Consider the following 16508-nt stretch of genomic DNA (forward strand, 5'->3'; position numbering starts at 1 on the left):
TAGATTTCTTTCATCTATTTTTACATTTAAAGTAAGGTACTTCTGTTCCATGGAGGACTGAGAAAGCAAACTGGAAAGATGAGGAAATGCATGTAACAGACATTTTGCCCTAAGTACTCTTAATAAATTATCTATAAGCTGCCTAACAGATGTTGTATGCTTCTCCACTGCTAGGGCCTGAGGCAGTTTTTAGAACTGTAAGGAAGTTGTTATTTTTGGAAAGAAATTATCAGAGCTTGGGGGTCACTTGCTATTACTGTTAGGCATCTTGTATGTGATAAGAGATGGAAGGCTTCTGAAAGTCATCCAGACCTTTACATTCTCCAGCGACATTCCTCTATACAAGTAGGGGAAATTTATGGGAGGCACATATCTCCCTAGTATATATAGTCAATTTTAGATGTATATGTGTAGAGATTGGGATTCAGCTTACCTAAATTCAGATGTCTGAAAGGCAGTTGTCTTAACTTTAGGCATCTATTTTTCCTCCTTAGTCAGTGGAGAGAAATCGGTACCTCCATAGAAGAATTAATCTCGGACATGCTTAGTTTGGCCTGAGTTGCACTTGAGTGTCATTTGTTGACTGCATTCTGTTCTGTAGCTAGCAGAGAGGGAGTTTAAAGGACTGGCTTAGGTTTAGACAGCTAACTTCTAGTCATTCAAAGTTAGGCAAGAGGAATCCTGACTTGAGCACCTAGTGCATGACTTCAAGGAGCTTCACCTTGTGTTAGGTAGTAATAAAATAAAACTTAGCAACTTTCCTAAAAAGAGATAAAAATGGATGGAGAGATATAATCTAACCTCTGATCTTTCACCTGTAGATGTGTCCCATTCTTCTGCTAAAACCCTGAAGAAGGAGATCAGACCAGTAAAACACAACTCCATTTTAGTCTCATTCTTCCTTGTTTGCTTTACCAAACGCTACTGTCACAGTCAGCAAGGTGATCATTTCTAGATAAAGATTGAAACGTGACTGTAGCTGTTACTCCGTGACATCTTCAACTTGCAAGATGTTTAACATTGAAACAACTTTGTTTACACAGCAGCATCTTTGGTGATGATGGCACAGCAGGAGCATAATTTCCTATAATACTGAAACAGACTTTCACAAAGCTTATTAAATGATCCTTCAACAATCTGCAGAGGCTGGACAAGTTGCTTATTGATAGTATTAATGGACTCTCCCTGCTCTTTTACTGGCACCTATCCCATTTTTATAAGCTTAGATCTCAACTCCTTCATTTGAGAGTAGAGAATCAGAGGAGAAGCGGGGAGGCAAGTACATCTCATTCTCCTGCTTTCACAAGCAATCGGAGGGATCAGGGGAATGGCATCGGTGTGCTGCAGAGCACCTTCCATCTCTTCTTCCCCCACTTGCCTCTTTCCCCCCCCCCAGAGTTCATAAACACATTCAAGCAGTTGTGCTCAGGCATTAGCTGGCCATGAGCATGTACATACTTCATTGGTCTACTGCTGGTCCCTGGAATAACTATCTGAGTTGAAGAGACCTGGCTTTTGCTAATGCATACCCTTTGATATTTGTATCTTTTCAGATTTTAAGTAAGAACACAAATTTCATACTTACAGTCAGGTTAGATTTGTACATGTTTATTTTTTAACTAGGAATAAACAGATAATCTGCAAATGTGAAGTGAACAATTGGAAAGCATCTTTTTCATCTTAAACTGTTGTTTCTCAAGTCGCACAATAAAACCTGCCATTCTTTGTGCTTCTGGTAGCTTATAGTAGCTCAGCAAGAGGCCAAACAGTACTAGTGTTTGTCAGGATAGAAATTTGTCTTGAGTAGGGATTTTTAGTGTTAGGTTCACAACAGAAATGCATAGTCAGCTGCTGCTGAAGTGGCATAATAATGCGTTATCAGCTTACATGGCTTTGCTTATGTGTGGACTGCATGTCCTCTATTTAGGTAAGTACTGTTTATCATTAAGCAAGTCAGAGACCATCAAATAGCCACAGGCCTTGCACAGCTTTTGTTTCATAAAGGAAGAAGGTTTTTCCTTTAAAACTTTATCAACAAATATGACATGGGCCAGCAGCAATCCTGCCACATGAGCTTTAGGAGGTTAGTGAAGGACACAGGATTTTCTGTGTACAGCTTAATACCAATACTAACAAAGCAAATAAATTTTCTTCATACATAGGTGGAAAAACTCCTCAGAGCAGTTGCTGATGGAGATCTGGAAATGGTGAGTCTTAGCATGGCTGTTGAATATTATTGAATTCCAATTTACCTCATTCAAATTGAGGAATTTATTTGTAAATTATATTTAGGGAAGAATGTTTTGGGTAATACCTTCCTTCAGCAACAATTAATCAAATTCAGCTCATTTTCTCAAAGAATATTCACTCCACATCCTGAAATTATTATACCTACAGTGCTTCAGTGGCCCTTATTTTGACATTTCTGTGACCTGTTGCACCAAATAAATTACTTTAAATTGAATAATTCCTTTGTGAAGGCCTATCATTTAAGAATGTATGCATAGCCACCTCTAGGAGATGCAAAGAACTTGGGAAGAGCAACATTCAAGGCAGGCATGTTGAAAAGAAATACTGTGGGAAAGAGCAATTTATTTGCTTGCAGGTGCTCAAGCTGCGCTATCAAATGCTGTTGTTAGATGGGGAGCATGGTGCATTGCAGAACTGTAAAAAGATGTGTATACTGAGGTCACAATATTGGATTGGATATGCAGTCAGCACAAAACAAACAAAAAAGGCAAAACAGATGAGTTTTCAGGTAAACCTGGTTTTTGACAGCAAATCCAATAGAAAGTGTTGTTCTAAGTTGCTTGTTCCTATGTTACAGAAGTACATCGTATCTTTTCCCATATGTGCATTGATGCACATGCTCAAGTGGCAGTGCTGTGCACCAGTTCTGGAAATTGAATGATGGGTTATACAGTTTGTGTTTTGTTTTGTGGGGTTTTTTGGGGGTTTTTTTTACTTAGGAAGCATTCCAGTAATACAGTATTTTTAAATCCACAAATGCTTTTTGATTCCTAAATTGCCAGGTTCTCTAATGCTTTGAATATCGTCTGCTCTTTTCTGTGTGTTTACTCCATGTAATAATTGTGCATTGGTACTATAAATTAATTGGTCTTATTTTGTTTATTGTGATACCTTTTTATTAATATTTCATACAGAGAAGAAATGTAGGTGATACCATTCAGTACAGAGAAGTTATCTCAAGGCAATACAACTTTACTGTAGTTTGGATTTCACTTCAAATAGTGAAATTACTACTGCCCTTTTATTCCTGAAAATTTGAACAATAAGGTGCTTCCAATGTCATTCTACTGAAAAATTGAAGATGACACAGAAATCTTTAGAAGTTTTGTCTTTGGAAAGATGTATAAGGCTGTACATTTCTTAATTGTTTTGTAGTTCACAGAACAAAATCACGAATCCATGTGAGAATGCAGGGTTTTTCTGCTGGATGCATGTTCTGAAAAATTTGTTTAGGTGATAGGTACCAGAAGTTACAGATCCTAATGAAGCGTCACACAGTCATAGTAAAATAGATAATTTGTGGCAAAATATATACCATGTTAATATTGATTATCTCATGTTTTATTCCAGTTAGATGATAGAAACAAAATAATTTATCGACTGATAGCAAAAAGAACTGTTCAGTTGTTAAGTAAATATCATTATCCTCATTTACAATGTAACTTAATCTTAGTAATTATTTCCAGGTCAGCCCTTAAGTCATTTCAAGAAGCAGCAATATATACAATGGTGGTATTTACCACTCTCCTGGCAAGTAGTAAACATGAATGTATTACAATTAACTTTTCACCGACTTCGTGAAAATCTAAACTGCACCATGAAAATATTTAAAAAAAATTAAATATAGTGCTATAATTTGCTGGAAAATTAATATCTAGCACTGCTCAACAGATATCAGCAGTGATAAGCACACAGAAATCTAATCTATGCATTCAGATGACAGAATCACTGTAATTTTTGTGGCTTTACTTTCCACATTGCTCAAATTCATGTAAAACTGTTCATTATAAAGAGAATTGTCCAATTGGATGGCAAAGGTTACAGCTTGCATATCTATTTAAAAACCATGGTTATTTAAAAACTCTTTATCTTGTTCTGACAGCCTGAGGTCTGTCTCCATAGGAACAGAAGCAGCAGCACGGTCATTAGTGCCGTTGTAGATTTCCGCTGTGACAGCCAATTGAGTGTTGCAAGAGGAGGCATTTAAAAAAAAGTGCTATGAAACTGGAAGATTAAAAACAAATAATATTGTGCTGTGATTGTTCAGTAAGCCAGAAAACAACCTTTGTCATCATCGTAGCACCCACAAACTTCAAAAGCAAGTATGCTCTAGATTGGAGATAATGATGTTAATCAATGACAGTTAATTTAATTAGCTGACTCAATGGCAACTAATTCTACATTTTGAAAATAAAATTTAGCCCACTTTGGTAAATTTTTTGAGTCTATAGTGAGAAAGAAATATTTTGGAACAGTGTTTTCGGAATATATGTATAGAAAGGTGGCCCTGCTAAATATTCCAGCAAATGTGTTACTCTGCAATGTAAAGGTTTTACATGGTGAGTTAACTGGCAAAAGGAGATCATGGACAATTCCCTGAGATGCTTCAGTGCAGGTTTGCTTAGAAGTACATTTAACCTTTTGACCAAAAAACCCTTAAAAACAACAACAAAAAAGCTATTCCACTGTAATTATAAAGAGGTATGCATGGGAGTAGCATGTTCAGATTTTTGGTGAGACACTGGTATTGTTATGTTGAGAGCTGTGTATTTGGATAACGAAAGCAGCGGTATTGAGTTGTGACAGAAGGAGAAGTCAGTTGTGAGAATCTTGGTCAGTCTGCAGAGAAAGGAGGAAGTGAAGTGACAGTAATGTTTATTTTAGACATGTAACAAATGTAGTAAATAGTAAATCTTCATTGATCTGGCCTTCCGTAAACAAGCTTCAGGAGGATTTCCTTTTACTCCAGAGAACAATGTGGAACGTGCAGAGAAAGTACTATTCTCTGTGAAGAACATCCCTTTCCTATCTCAGTTGTGTTATCATTCAGAAGCAGGTATATAGCCCTTACTAGTTTCCTAAGATTTACTAAGATTTATTCTAGCTGCATCTGTTTAATTGGATAGATAATTAATGAGTATTTGGTTTCCCAGAGCTACCTTAATGGTTAGAAGCAGAACTTGCTGACAAGTGTGAGAGTAAATACAGTGGGAGAAACCTGTAGGAAATTCCTTTCTCCCCATTCTTGTCTTGACTAGCATCTGTAGAGCTCTTGGGTCGGTCTGGTTCTGCGGCATCAAACCCAACCCACAATCCAGCAAAGAAGGTTCTATCTCAGTTTTGGCAGAAGGTGGTTCCTCAATTTTGCTCCGTGCCACTGCTCAGTGGGAGGCAAAGGGCTCATCTTTCTTCATGGTAATAAGACAATGATACATCTTTTGACAGCTCTCTTGAAAGCTGCTAAAAAAAAAGTAAAAAGAAAACCCTTCACAGGATAACATGTATCACAGCTTTATACACACTATGTAATCCTGTAACTTGCTGTGTCTGGGAGATACAGCACAAGTGCCCTGACCTTCCTCCGGTCTTTTGAGTGCTGTGATATTAGCAGTTTTCATGCACCTAAAGACTGTTAATGTATTGTCCCTTGCATTATGAGGCCAATTTAATTGCTGCTTCTGTCTTGAGTTTCTGAAAGACTTGTCTCTGAGCATAATACAAACGCAGAATGATACACTAGCTAGATGTCAGGCTTGACATTGCCAGATGGTGTAATAATGGAGATTTAATAGTCACAGCTAGTTCTAAGATTTCTTTAGTTTACAGCGGATTAATGAGTTTCAAGGTGAAAATGTATTTCTTAAACAGCTTTTTTTTGTTGTTGTATAAAATTTAATGTAAAATTAACATGCAGTAGGCGTCACTGTTTGCAAATTGCACATGAATGCTCTGAGTCCTGAGACTGTCTTCACTGAAGGACCTCTCTCTCCCTCAAAAACGAGGCATTGTACATGGAGGAAAAAAGTGAAACTGTCAAGCTCCTGGGAAGTGACAGACCTAAGAAAAGTCAGTGCCCCTGCAAAGTTTTGGATATTGGTTAAATGTCATCATCCTTGTCACTTCTTATGTTCCTTAAAGCAAAAGATGAAATAAAATTCGCATTGATATAAGCTGGCACAAATCATCTAGGCTAAAAGGATTTGGAGGGTTTGAGAATAGGTGAACACTGAAGTCTTGATTAGGCAGCAGGAAGTCATTTATAATTTACTTCACTGCCATACTTGGTGAACTTTCTAGCTGCTTTGTCAACAATAACATTTGATTTTTTTTAATTTGGCCTGTGGGCAGCTGATGCCAGGAGGTAGCTGAGATACAAGTGTATGTTGGTGAAATCTTACTTGTCTGCATATGACAATTTATTAGACATGGAACTTTTGGACTCCATAAAGGAGGACTTGCTTTTTATGCCAGGTACGTTATCTCTTGGAATGGATGGAAGAAGACTTAGAAGATGAGGACGACACAGTCAGTACATCAAAACCGGAATTCTGTCATCCGTTATGCCAGTGCTCAAAATGTGGGCCAGCACAAAAGGTTGGAACATTTATTCTGTAAAAAGAATAATTTCTATTCTTGTAATGTAACTTCTAGCTCTAGGGAAGTAGTGTTCATGTTGCCCAACACCTCTGTATCTCTGTCTAAAAGTCAGTTAAATATATACAGAACTTCACAGAGTTCATATGATGTCTTGAAATTGTTCTCTTTTTCATTGAACTGTAGAAAATTTTGGATACAGGAACAGCGTTGAAAGACTTGCTCAATGTCTAATGAAGTGAAAAAACTTTGCAGTTTGCTTTTAGAATAGGTAGACTGCTGTCATTAAGGTTTGGACAACTCTGAATAAATAGGAAAAAAATCTTTTTCTAAGCCTCAGTTTCTCCTGGTTCTCTTTTATAGTTTACATTCCTGTCACAGAGTATCTACTTATCTGTTAGTAATCAGTTTAGCAAGAAATACCTGCTAATCTGATAATCAATGTAATGCTGATAAAGTCTTTTTTAAATTGCATGACATCTTTCATACAAGATATGTCTAAAACCTCTTCAGAGATTAAATATAATTGCAAAGACTTTCTTTTCAATTGCAAAGATTTCCTTTCCCCTTATTAATCATGGACTGTAGAGAAGAATCAGGCTTTGCAATATGCTTTTTTAAAAAAAAAAAAAAAAGTAATAATCCCAGCTTATTGGAAATAGAAAACCAATTACTTGCCTTTCAGAAAGAAAATGTATTACTGTGTCTCAAGGTATACATAACTGGATAAGTCATTGCAAAATAAACCAAAGTATAAATTTTCAGTGTATTGGCTGCTTTGAGGTAACAGTATCTGTATTACTTAACTGAGACAAAAACCTTAGGTTTATTTTGTGCAGGCTAACAGTGTGCCAGTTGTCCTTAAATGCTTCACATTCACACTGTGCTTTATTCTCTGCTAACATGTGTCCATGTACCCTGAGTACAGAGATCATGTGCTACAGATGCCAGAGCCTGTGACCACAAAGTTCATTTTATTGGTAAAAGGGGAAGGAATGGCATTCGCTGTGGAATTTACTTGCCTGCTGAATGAGAAGTAGAAGGAACTTCTTAACTAATATTAACCAGTGTATTAGGTAGACACACATTTAAGAGCACGCTGAGGATGGGAAGAATGAAAGATTGTCTACCACTGTAAATGTTAGGCACCTACACAGTTTGTGAGGGGAGTAAAAAGGGATGTTCTGTATTGCTGTGTAAGCTGTCTTCCAGGTAGTTTCCTGACCTTTCCTCCCAATGGGAGTCTGTTCTCTGGGTAGTGTTACTTCCACATGAATAAAACTGATTTTAGTTTTTATCCTTCCTTATTACCTTGAGCTTCATGTGGCAGTAAAATGGGTGTATAGTGTCTGTCTCTGAGAGCATAAATGCCTGTATAAATGAAAGTAACTCATAATATTTACACTTACTCTCTATATGTATGAACATCCTAACAGCTATATAAAACCTGTAATTTCTACCTGCATCTTAACCTGGTGCTGCTTTAGCCTCTTTTTAATATCATGAATACTTTGCCTGGGATTTCTGTGTATGAAGCCATCAAGTTGGAAGAAAAGAGAGAAAAATAAAACTCATTGTTCTGTTGAAAAATACTACCAAGCTGCTCTGATTTACATACTCTTTTCCTGAAGGTCTCAAATTAGGCTCTCTAGCAGAAGTTCTTATAATGTCAATCTACCTGTTTTGTATATACTTAGCAGGTATTTGTCTGCTTTTTGGTCAACAGAAAGTAGCATGATTAATTACATAGATTTGCTGTGTATTTTCCTCAACAGAAATTTGCAAGGATTTCTGCTAATGGACTTGGAGTAAACGTTTCAAACCAAGATGGTTTTACACCATTGCATATGGCTGCATTACATGGACACTCTGAACTTGTCTCTCTCTTGTTGAAACGTGGAGCCAGTATCAGTGCCAAGAATGCAAAACATGCAGTTCCTCTTCATCTAGCCTGCCAGAAAGGTCACTTCCAGGTAACTGAGCCTCTTCATAAATGCAAGCTATTTAACACTTAACCGCCAACAAAAGCTGTTTTGTGAAATTATCAACAAATTTATCAACAAGACTAAACCAGTAACAGTGAAAATTAGTTTGGTGATTGTGTTTTTTCTTGGAATGTCTAAAACCTCGAGACAGGGCAGAGATCTTTCAACTGAAACAGTTTCAGTAGGCACCATTTCTTTCTAAATGACCTGAAATAACGATTTAATGAAAGTGCTGCAAATAGCTAGTCACACATCAAACACTTTAAAAATACCTTGTGCAGCTGAATCTTCCTATGTATTTTCTCTCTGCCCATTCTGTTCAAGGAGGTTATGTGTACATCTGTTGATATCTTGACTTGATATCTTCAGTAGCCACAGTATTAACTATTTACTGTATCTTCAACTCATTTAAGTAGATTATGAGCCAAGTGGAGCCCTGAGAGTAGCAGAAGACCTCATCCCTGCCTTCAAGCCAGAGAAGCATAAGCAGTGAAGGAGAAGCATGAGCTAGTGAGGGGAGGATATTAATACAGGAGGGAGAGTAAATGAGAGGAGAAAAATAATGATCATGAAAAAGCAGGTGCAGACAGGCAAACAGGAATATGCAGGAAAGTGGAAAACTAGAGTTTTAAGAATAAGGAGCTGAGGACTGCAAGAGGAAAAAAAAATAAGAGAATTGTGAAGATGATGGGGAGACAAAGCACTAGGGAAGCAAGAAGAAAATGAGAATACAACTCAAACTTGTAGGTAGGTTAATGAAAGTTAGTTCATGGGATATTTACAACATAAAGAACTTCCAAGTGTTCTGGTGAGTTCAGAATGGGGAAAGGATACTGTTGCTATGGTGGTTTGTTTTTGATGGTTTGTTAAGTTACTGATTATGTATGTTTCTCACATACCTCCAGTTTTATTTTCTGGCCTTTCTTCCAGTTGCTTAAGGTTTTTTTTAAAAAAGTGTGTGGTAAAATATGAAAATTAGTATGATAGGAATAGGAGCTTGTAGTTATCATCTCTTTGGCAAAGATGAGTTGTTTTCTCCATCCTTTTTTCTTTCATCTCTTTTTCATTCCAGATTTCAAAAAAATGTTAAAAAAAAAAGAGGGGAACTTTCACTGCATGAATATCTTTAGCTGGTATCTTAAAGAGTTGTTACTTCTTTCAATAGGTGGTAAAGTGTCTGATGGATTACAATGCTAAACAAAATAAAAAGGATATATATGGAAATACTCCTTTGATTTATGCGTGCTTGAATGGACAGTATGAGACTACTGCCTTGTTGTTAGAGGTAAGATCACTGAAAACAGAATGTTCAGGATAGTATTTCTTAGTTCTATTCTCTGTCTTTATAACTTCCATTTTATCTTGCTGTCCAGCATGGAGCTTCTGTTAACCTTTCTAATGCCAAAGGAAATACAGCACTGCACGAGGCCGTGATAGGAAAGAACGAAGCCCTGGTGGACTTGCTACTTCAGAATGGTGCAATGACGCACATAAGGAACGAAAGGAACTGTACCCCTGCAGACTGTGCTGAGCCGGTAAGTGCAGAAAGATCATTTCTAAGGTTAGATTTTCCTAAAGTTCCATATGCGTAATGTAGGAAAGAAAACAAATAGAACTATTTGTCACAACAGTATTTGCCAAGACTTCTGTATTTAACAATTATGTATGATTAAAAGACTAAGATGCCTGTTTATTGTACAACATACAATATGATATCTGTGGTACATGAAACCTGTTATGTTTCTAAAATCCTAGACAAACAGGATGAGGAGTGAAAGCACATATGTGAATGAAAATGACGTTATAATCTATGCTAGTAATGGCAGAGAGAGCAGAAGAAATGTTGAATGTAGGCAAATTAACACCTTTCACTGAAGAGTTACACTGCTAGCAATCTTGTTCCATCCACCGTCTTTTGCCCTTCGTGCCTTTTGATACCTTTTATCTTGTCATCAATAACTGTGGCCTTCCCCTTTATTAACAGCAATAACAGAATATGTAATATTAAATTATAAAGAATTATTTCACTCTTTAAATGATTTGATGCATGGTCCCTTATCTTTATGTGCTCAAATAGCCTCTGAGATGTAGCATAATGACCACAAAATTCTGTATGGAATCAATTTTAGTATGTGTATTACCATTTAAACTGAAATTAGCTTAACCGTCAATAACATAGTTTAAAATAATAGGTCAAGACCACAAAATCATCACTCTGGTACAGTGCAACTCGTGGAACACTGATTTTGACCCTACTCAAAATGATACAACTTAAAGTTTGTATTTATAATGAGATATTTTTGTGTGCATTACATTTATTTAGGCAGCAATTAATTAACATGCTCCGCATAGACTAGAATCCTAAATTATACTGATGTTTTTCTTTTTCTTTAATAATGGTGAAAATGGAAACTTTAAAACTAAGAATTCAAACATCATTAAGTTGCTGGAAACAGCACCAACCTATGTACCTACATCAGCAGAGAGAGAAAAGGAGTGTGAGCAGCATGCTGCTATCAAGATAAGAAAAAAAGGTACATGCCATGTTTCCACTGGTATGAATAAAAAGGGATTGGCGAATTCATGTGTGACTACATCAAATATTTTGTATAATTGATTGAGGTATAATTAAAGAACACACAACTATTTTGTGTGTGTATTACAGGTAACACCTAAAATACTGTAACTAAATGTAGCAGACTTTGTATTATGTTCATGACATTGCTGCATACTCAGGCAGTGAGGCTGTGTGAGCAGGAATTAGGGAAGATGAGGAGCACGAGTGCCCATTTCAGCATCCATGAGTTTTAGTTAGGCTTTTCAAAATCACTCTTGCCTGCTTCCCTAGGAAAGATTGTGAATGTTCCATTAATAGAAGAGCAAAATTAATCACAGTATGATGATGCCAAAGGTTGATCTAGTCCTTTCCAGTATGGGAATAGTTATAAAGGAACAATAGAAGACATTAGTAAGTAATATTAACAAAGACATGGTATAGCATCTGTGTGTGAATTAGTTCAGGTTTGTAAAGATCGGAATTAAGGGCCTCAAAGTCCAGAATGACATGGTCTCTTCAGAAGCTGGGCCAGTTATGCTAATCTGATTAAGAATGCTTACTCCTGTGACTTGAAATGCTTTAAAATTTCCAAAGATAAATTGTGACTCTGATTCAAGTTATTGCTATTAGAGTTTTACTGTAAAATTTTAAATCTAATGTCAGTAGATACCACTTTTTATTCAGAACTGTGGTTTTTTTTTAATTCTTAAGCGTGACTCTTGTAATTTTAGCTGCCTGTTCTTTTAAACCCCTAGTGAATTCTAAGCCATGTGAGAAAGCCGATGATCCCATAAGCAGACAACTTCAACTGGTCCAATCAATTAACAGATTTAACAAGTAAGCATAGAAGCATCCTCAGAAGTACGTTTATTGTTTCCCATAAGCGAACAAACATACAACTGTTAATAAAACCCAAAAGCGGGTCAAGCATTGTCACACATCACATATGACTAATTTGACAGTAGATTTTAATCCTCCAAGGCATGCACGTTCATGTCACTAGACAGATGATGTAGGCATGACATACACATTGGTGGTGAACAGCAGTGATGTGCTGTGCAGCAGGAGGGAAAAGCTGGCTGATGAAGGAGTACTTGCAAACCTGTTTAAAATTTTTTTGCGCTAATACTTGGTGTACCATAAATTAAGAATTTCAGAGCTAGACTGCTTTAAACATATTATCTTAGTGCTTCACTCAATGGTTGGGTTTTGCCTATGATCTTTTTAAACGTTTATGTATGTTCTGTGATAAAATAGAGGAAATACTAGTAGGCTGTCATTTTGAGATGTCAAATGCCTTTCTGTGTTGAGATAGGGCCACCTTGTGGATTTTCTGTTACTGAGACTTTTGTAGAAAGACTTGGTTAAATTTAATTTCTTTGAAATATTTTTTAGAGCAAAGCATTTACGGAGAACAATAACAAGAGATAAAAGTGTCCCTAATTTTGATTATCAGTTATTGCATCAGGTAAGTGGAACTACTTGCTTGAATTATTTGTATAATATGGCAAATCTGTTTGTTTTGTCTGCTATTAATATAGATACGTAAACCAGGAAATTTTCTTTGCTAGTGGTGGTCAGCGAATCCCCAAAATTCTGACTTGTCTGCTAAATTGCTAATGTTTCATCATTGTCAAACTTCAGTGGTGCTACTACAACACCTCTTAAACATCTTATTCTTACTTTTAAACCTCTTAAGCCTCTTATTGCAGGCTTCATCTCTGTCTTGTTTTCTGTGTCATGTCTAGCAAAATCTAGGTTATACTGAGGCTTGAAAAGTCTACAGCTTATCAGAGCTGTAGCCAAGCAGAGATGGTATTTACAAGAGAGAAATTTTTCAGTAGATTAAAATTGGGGGGTTGTGTGGTAGGTCTGCTTGTAGGAGGAGCTTGATTGCAAGGGTGACAGCAAACTGCATGTTGCGTTGTCAGCTGTGACACAAACAGATGTAATCAATTCATCTGTGGCTGGGGGTACCATGGCACCCTAAGCCAATCTGACTGTTGGATGCGGCCCTCCACCCAGAGCATGTGCTTTCTCTTCCTCCTTGCCACTGGCTTTGACTCTCATTGGACCTTCTGCTGAGCCATTTCAGTGTACTAAATCAAGAGAAAAACTAACCTATTTAAAAGAAAACCGTTTTCTACCAGGTTAGTTCAGAAGCTGCCTGCTATTAGATTGACATAGCCTTGGAAATGCAGACTCTGCTGCTCAGCTCCATCTAGAAAATGGAATACTCTTCTATTTCATAGAGCCCTTATGAGATTTAACATTTGCAAAGAGCCTTGAGAATGCCAAATTAATGCTATAAAACTAGTATTTTATTATTTTTTTCTAGTATTAATGATAATATCCCACTATGTAATTAAACGTGGAATTTAGATTTTATAATTGTGGCTTGCTGAAGGCAGAGTATGTCATGCAAGTACAGCAGTTGTCAAAAAACTAATATGTGACTGATACATAGCACTTCAGCCATGTGTGACTATAGTGGCTTTCTGAATTTACAAGTCATACAGCTCTAAGTTATATATTTTATATATATATATGTTTTTATGTATATATATAAACACACATGTATTATCTCTGAAACTTTTTCAAGATTGTTGCCATTATTTCAGTAAAAGGATATCATAATTAATTTCTGCCTTTAGTTTTTACCTTAGAAAATCTGTCATTAGCATGCTTGGATTCTCTTTTTTCTTTTAGCTATTTTAACATTTGCAGAGTGGCCAGTAGTCAAGGAGAGCCACCCACCCTGAAAAGGAAAAATCAGGAGCAGATATGGAAGTGGAAGATAAGAATAGTTGTAATGACCAAAAAGAGTCTTTAAGGGGGGTGGGAGGGTGGGTGTCTCTTCCCTGACAGGTAAGACCTGGGAGCAGGGAGGTTCTGCCTTTGCTTTCAGCAGTGCCTGACTGAGCCTGTCTGCATTACTACTTACACGTTTCTTAATGGTAAAAGGAATGGCTGTTAATTTCAAGTACCTTGAGACTTGATCACAAAAGGTGTTTAGAAGAGTTAGGATGATACAGGGATAGTGCAGTGAAAATAAGTTTTGGAATGCCTTCATTATCTTTGCAGTTCTAGTACTGTCTATGTAGCCTGGGGCAGGTCAGCCTCTCTTGTTTTCTCATGTGTAGACCAAATATAATTACTGTCCTACAAATTATTTTTAACCCTTGGCTGTGTTCTCAGTATAAAGAATACCATGAAATTAATGTGATAACTATATTCAAGAAACAGTGTATTCATTTTACTTCTTTGTAATGAAGAAAGTTGACAATGATTTTAATGTACCCTTTTTCTATCCTCACAGTTAGCTATTAAAAGCTTTGATAAAACCAAGTTAAAATCTGTTGAAACACTGGACCAGAGTAAAGTTAAGATGATTGACACAGGATGCAGTGGTGAGTTTGTGAAACATGATGACATGATAGAAGTTCCTCACAGGAGTAAATTAATGCACCGAAGACACACTGTTAATGTGCCACTTTCAGCGGAGAATGTCAACGATAATAGTTTATCCAGCCCTATAAATCCAAGTATTTCACAATCAAGAGACTGCTGTGATGACTTGCTTTCAAAACATTGACAAGGAAGTGTGAATTTGATGTCAAAAGCTGAGGAACTAGGTGGCGTTAATTTCAACAACCCTTCACTGTGTATCGAAGAATTCAGTGATGCTTGCAAGCTTGCCTTCAGAACAGAATGCAAGGATGACTCTTCAGCAGAAACGGAATGTTGCTAGCACTTTTTGAAGACTGCATCCTCTGTTTATCTTGGAGGTAACTACACAGCCAGATCATTACTGATCTCAACAGAGACGTACCAAGATGTAGACGGCAAAGTTACTTTCCTATTCTAGTTAGCACTTACTAAAAAATTATATGTAACAGTAAACCAAACCAAACCCTAAATTGTATTTTTCAGCCACCCACTTTGTTTTTAAAAGTCTTTGAATAATTTTTACATTTTCCGTTTTTATCACTACATTGGATAAGTATATATAAATATATATATTTATATATATAAAGATATATTGGATAACAAGGTATTTATTGTCAGAGGTAATTGAAATGTCTCTATTTTTATTGTAATGTTACAAACCATTATAGTATATATTTCTGTATATTTCAGTAGCTGGGAAAACGGTATGTATACATGCTATTAATGTGAAGGGATGCAATTCTTGCTGATTTCTTTGCAATGCTCCCCTGTATTGGATCTGCAAGATCAAGTTTATACAGGAGCCAGGATACTGGGAAAAAACTTTGGACTCACTGTTCACAGCCTAATCAAAAAAATATGCAGAAGCAAGTGTGTGTAAGGACACAAAAATTATTTTAAGTTGTGGGTTGTTTTTGGGTTTTTTGGTTGTTTTTTCCCCCCCTTCCTCTAAAGCAAGTCATGCAAAAATGCACAAATATTCATGATTTTGAACCTGGGCAACATCTGCAGACAAAACTGCTGCTCAGGAGCCTGCTCTGGACTGCTCTTTTACACGGTGAAATTCCAGTTACGAAAGGTACTTCTTACATCAGTAAGCATTTGTTGGAATAGGCCAAATATTACCCCATTCCTAGAGGTGATGACTGAAGAATTGAAAGCTCACAAGTAACTATGAGAAGGCTGCTTAGATTTGGACGTCATTTTCTAACTGTTTGGGTTATGGTAGGAGAATGTGTAAATAGCACAAGCCAGGTGTCTAAGTGCAGGGTTGGTTTTGGCTTTTTTTGTTTGTTTTGTTTGGTTTGGTTTTTTTTTTCCTTGGCTCGTCACATCTGGCTTGCATTTTATTTCATAAACTATATTTCTATGAATAATTCTGTTTCTTTTAACTGTGGTATTAGGAAACTGCCTGGCAAAGTACAAAGGTGGAAGACATACTGGTGATTTTTTTTCAAATAATTTTTTAATCTAAGAGGTAAAATGTGCAATAAGTGCACATATGGACATGAGGGTCATGTGTGTATTTTTCTAATAATTTATGAGTTCATCTGATTTTCTAATGTGCCTTGGATTTGTGCCAAATGATGGAAAGAAAAAACTAGTAAAATAACTGTTGAAAATGCTGTTTCCTTTGAGTGCTTTTTTCAAAGCATTGAGTCTTTTATGATTTCCTTGCTTTTGTTTTTGTAGGCATTTGACGGCTTCACGTTGTGTCGGTGGGTAAATTGAGGGATCTGTTGGAATTTACTCTCAAGTTCAATATGACCTTCTTCCCTCCTACATTCATGGATTACTATGATTAGGTTGTGTGCTTTTGGATTTAAGGCACAGAGGTGTACAATATAGAATTGTTGGTGAAACCGAACCTTTTCACGTAACTTCCTTCTCTA

The 16508-nt window shown here is 36.6% G+C and overlaps 1 protein-coding gene across 8 annotated transcripts in view; it reads left to right on the top strand.

Annotated features, from left to right (window-relative positions):
- The window catches only part of ANKRD27 (ankyrin repeat domain 27), a 57220-nt gene extending 40982 nt beyond the window's left edge, over positions 1–16238 (top strand). For 6 of the 8 annotated variants that reach the window (XM_075765424.1, XM_075765422.1, XM_075765418.1 and 3 more), the window contains exons 21-29: positions 2163–2207; positions 6502–6624; positions 8400–8597; positions 9775–9894; positions 9983–10144; positions 11035–11143; positions 11922–12003; positions 12562–12634; positions 14486–16238. In XM_075765424.1, the coding sequence (XP_075621539.1) occupies positions 2163–2207; positions 6502–6624; positions 8400–8597; positions 9775–9894; positions 9983–10144; positions 11035–11143; positions 11922–12003; positions 12562–12634; positions 14486–14761 (1188 nt within the window). In that variant the 3' untranslated portion in view covers positions 14762–16238. The remainder of the gene's footprint in view (positions 1–2162; positions 2208–6501; positions 6625–8399; positions 8598–9774; positions 9895–9982; positions 10145–11034; positions 11144–11921; positions 12004–12561; positions 12635–14485) is intronic. The other 2 variants (XR_012837549.1, XM_075765425.1) reach the window with 2 other exon arrangements.
- Positions 16239–16508: the final 270 nt, after the last annotated feature.

The sequence above is a fragment of the Balearica regulorum genome, chromosome 13, assembly GCF_011004875.1.
Source record: "Balearica regulorum gibbericeps isolate bBalReg1 chromosome 13, bBalReg1.pri, whole genome shotgun sequence".
Classification (NCBI taxonomy): Eukaryota; Metazoa; Chordata; class Aves; order Gruiformes; family Gruidae; genus Balearica; species Balearica regulorum.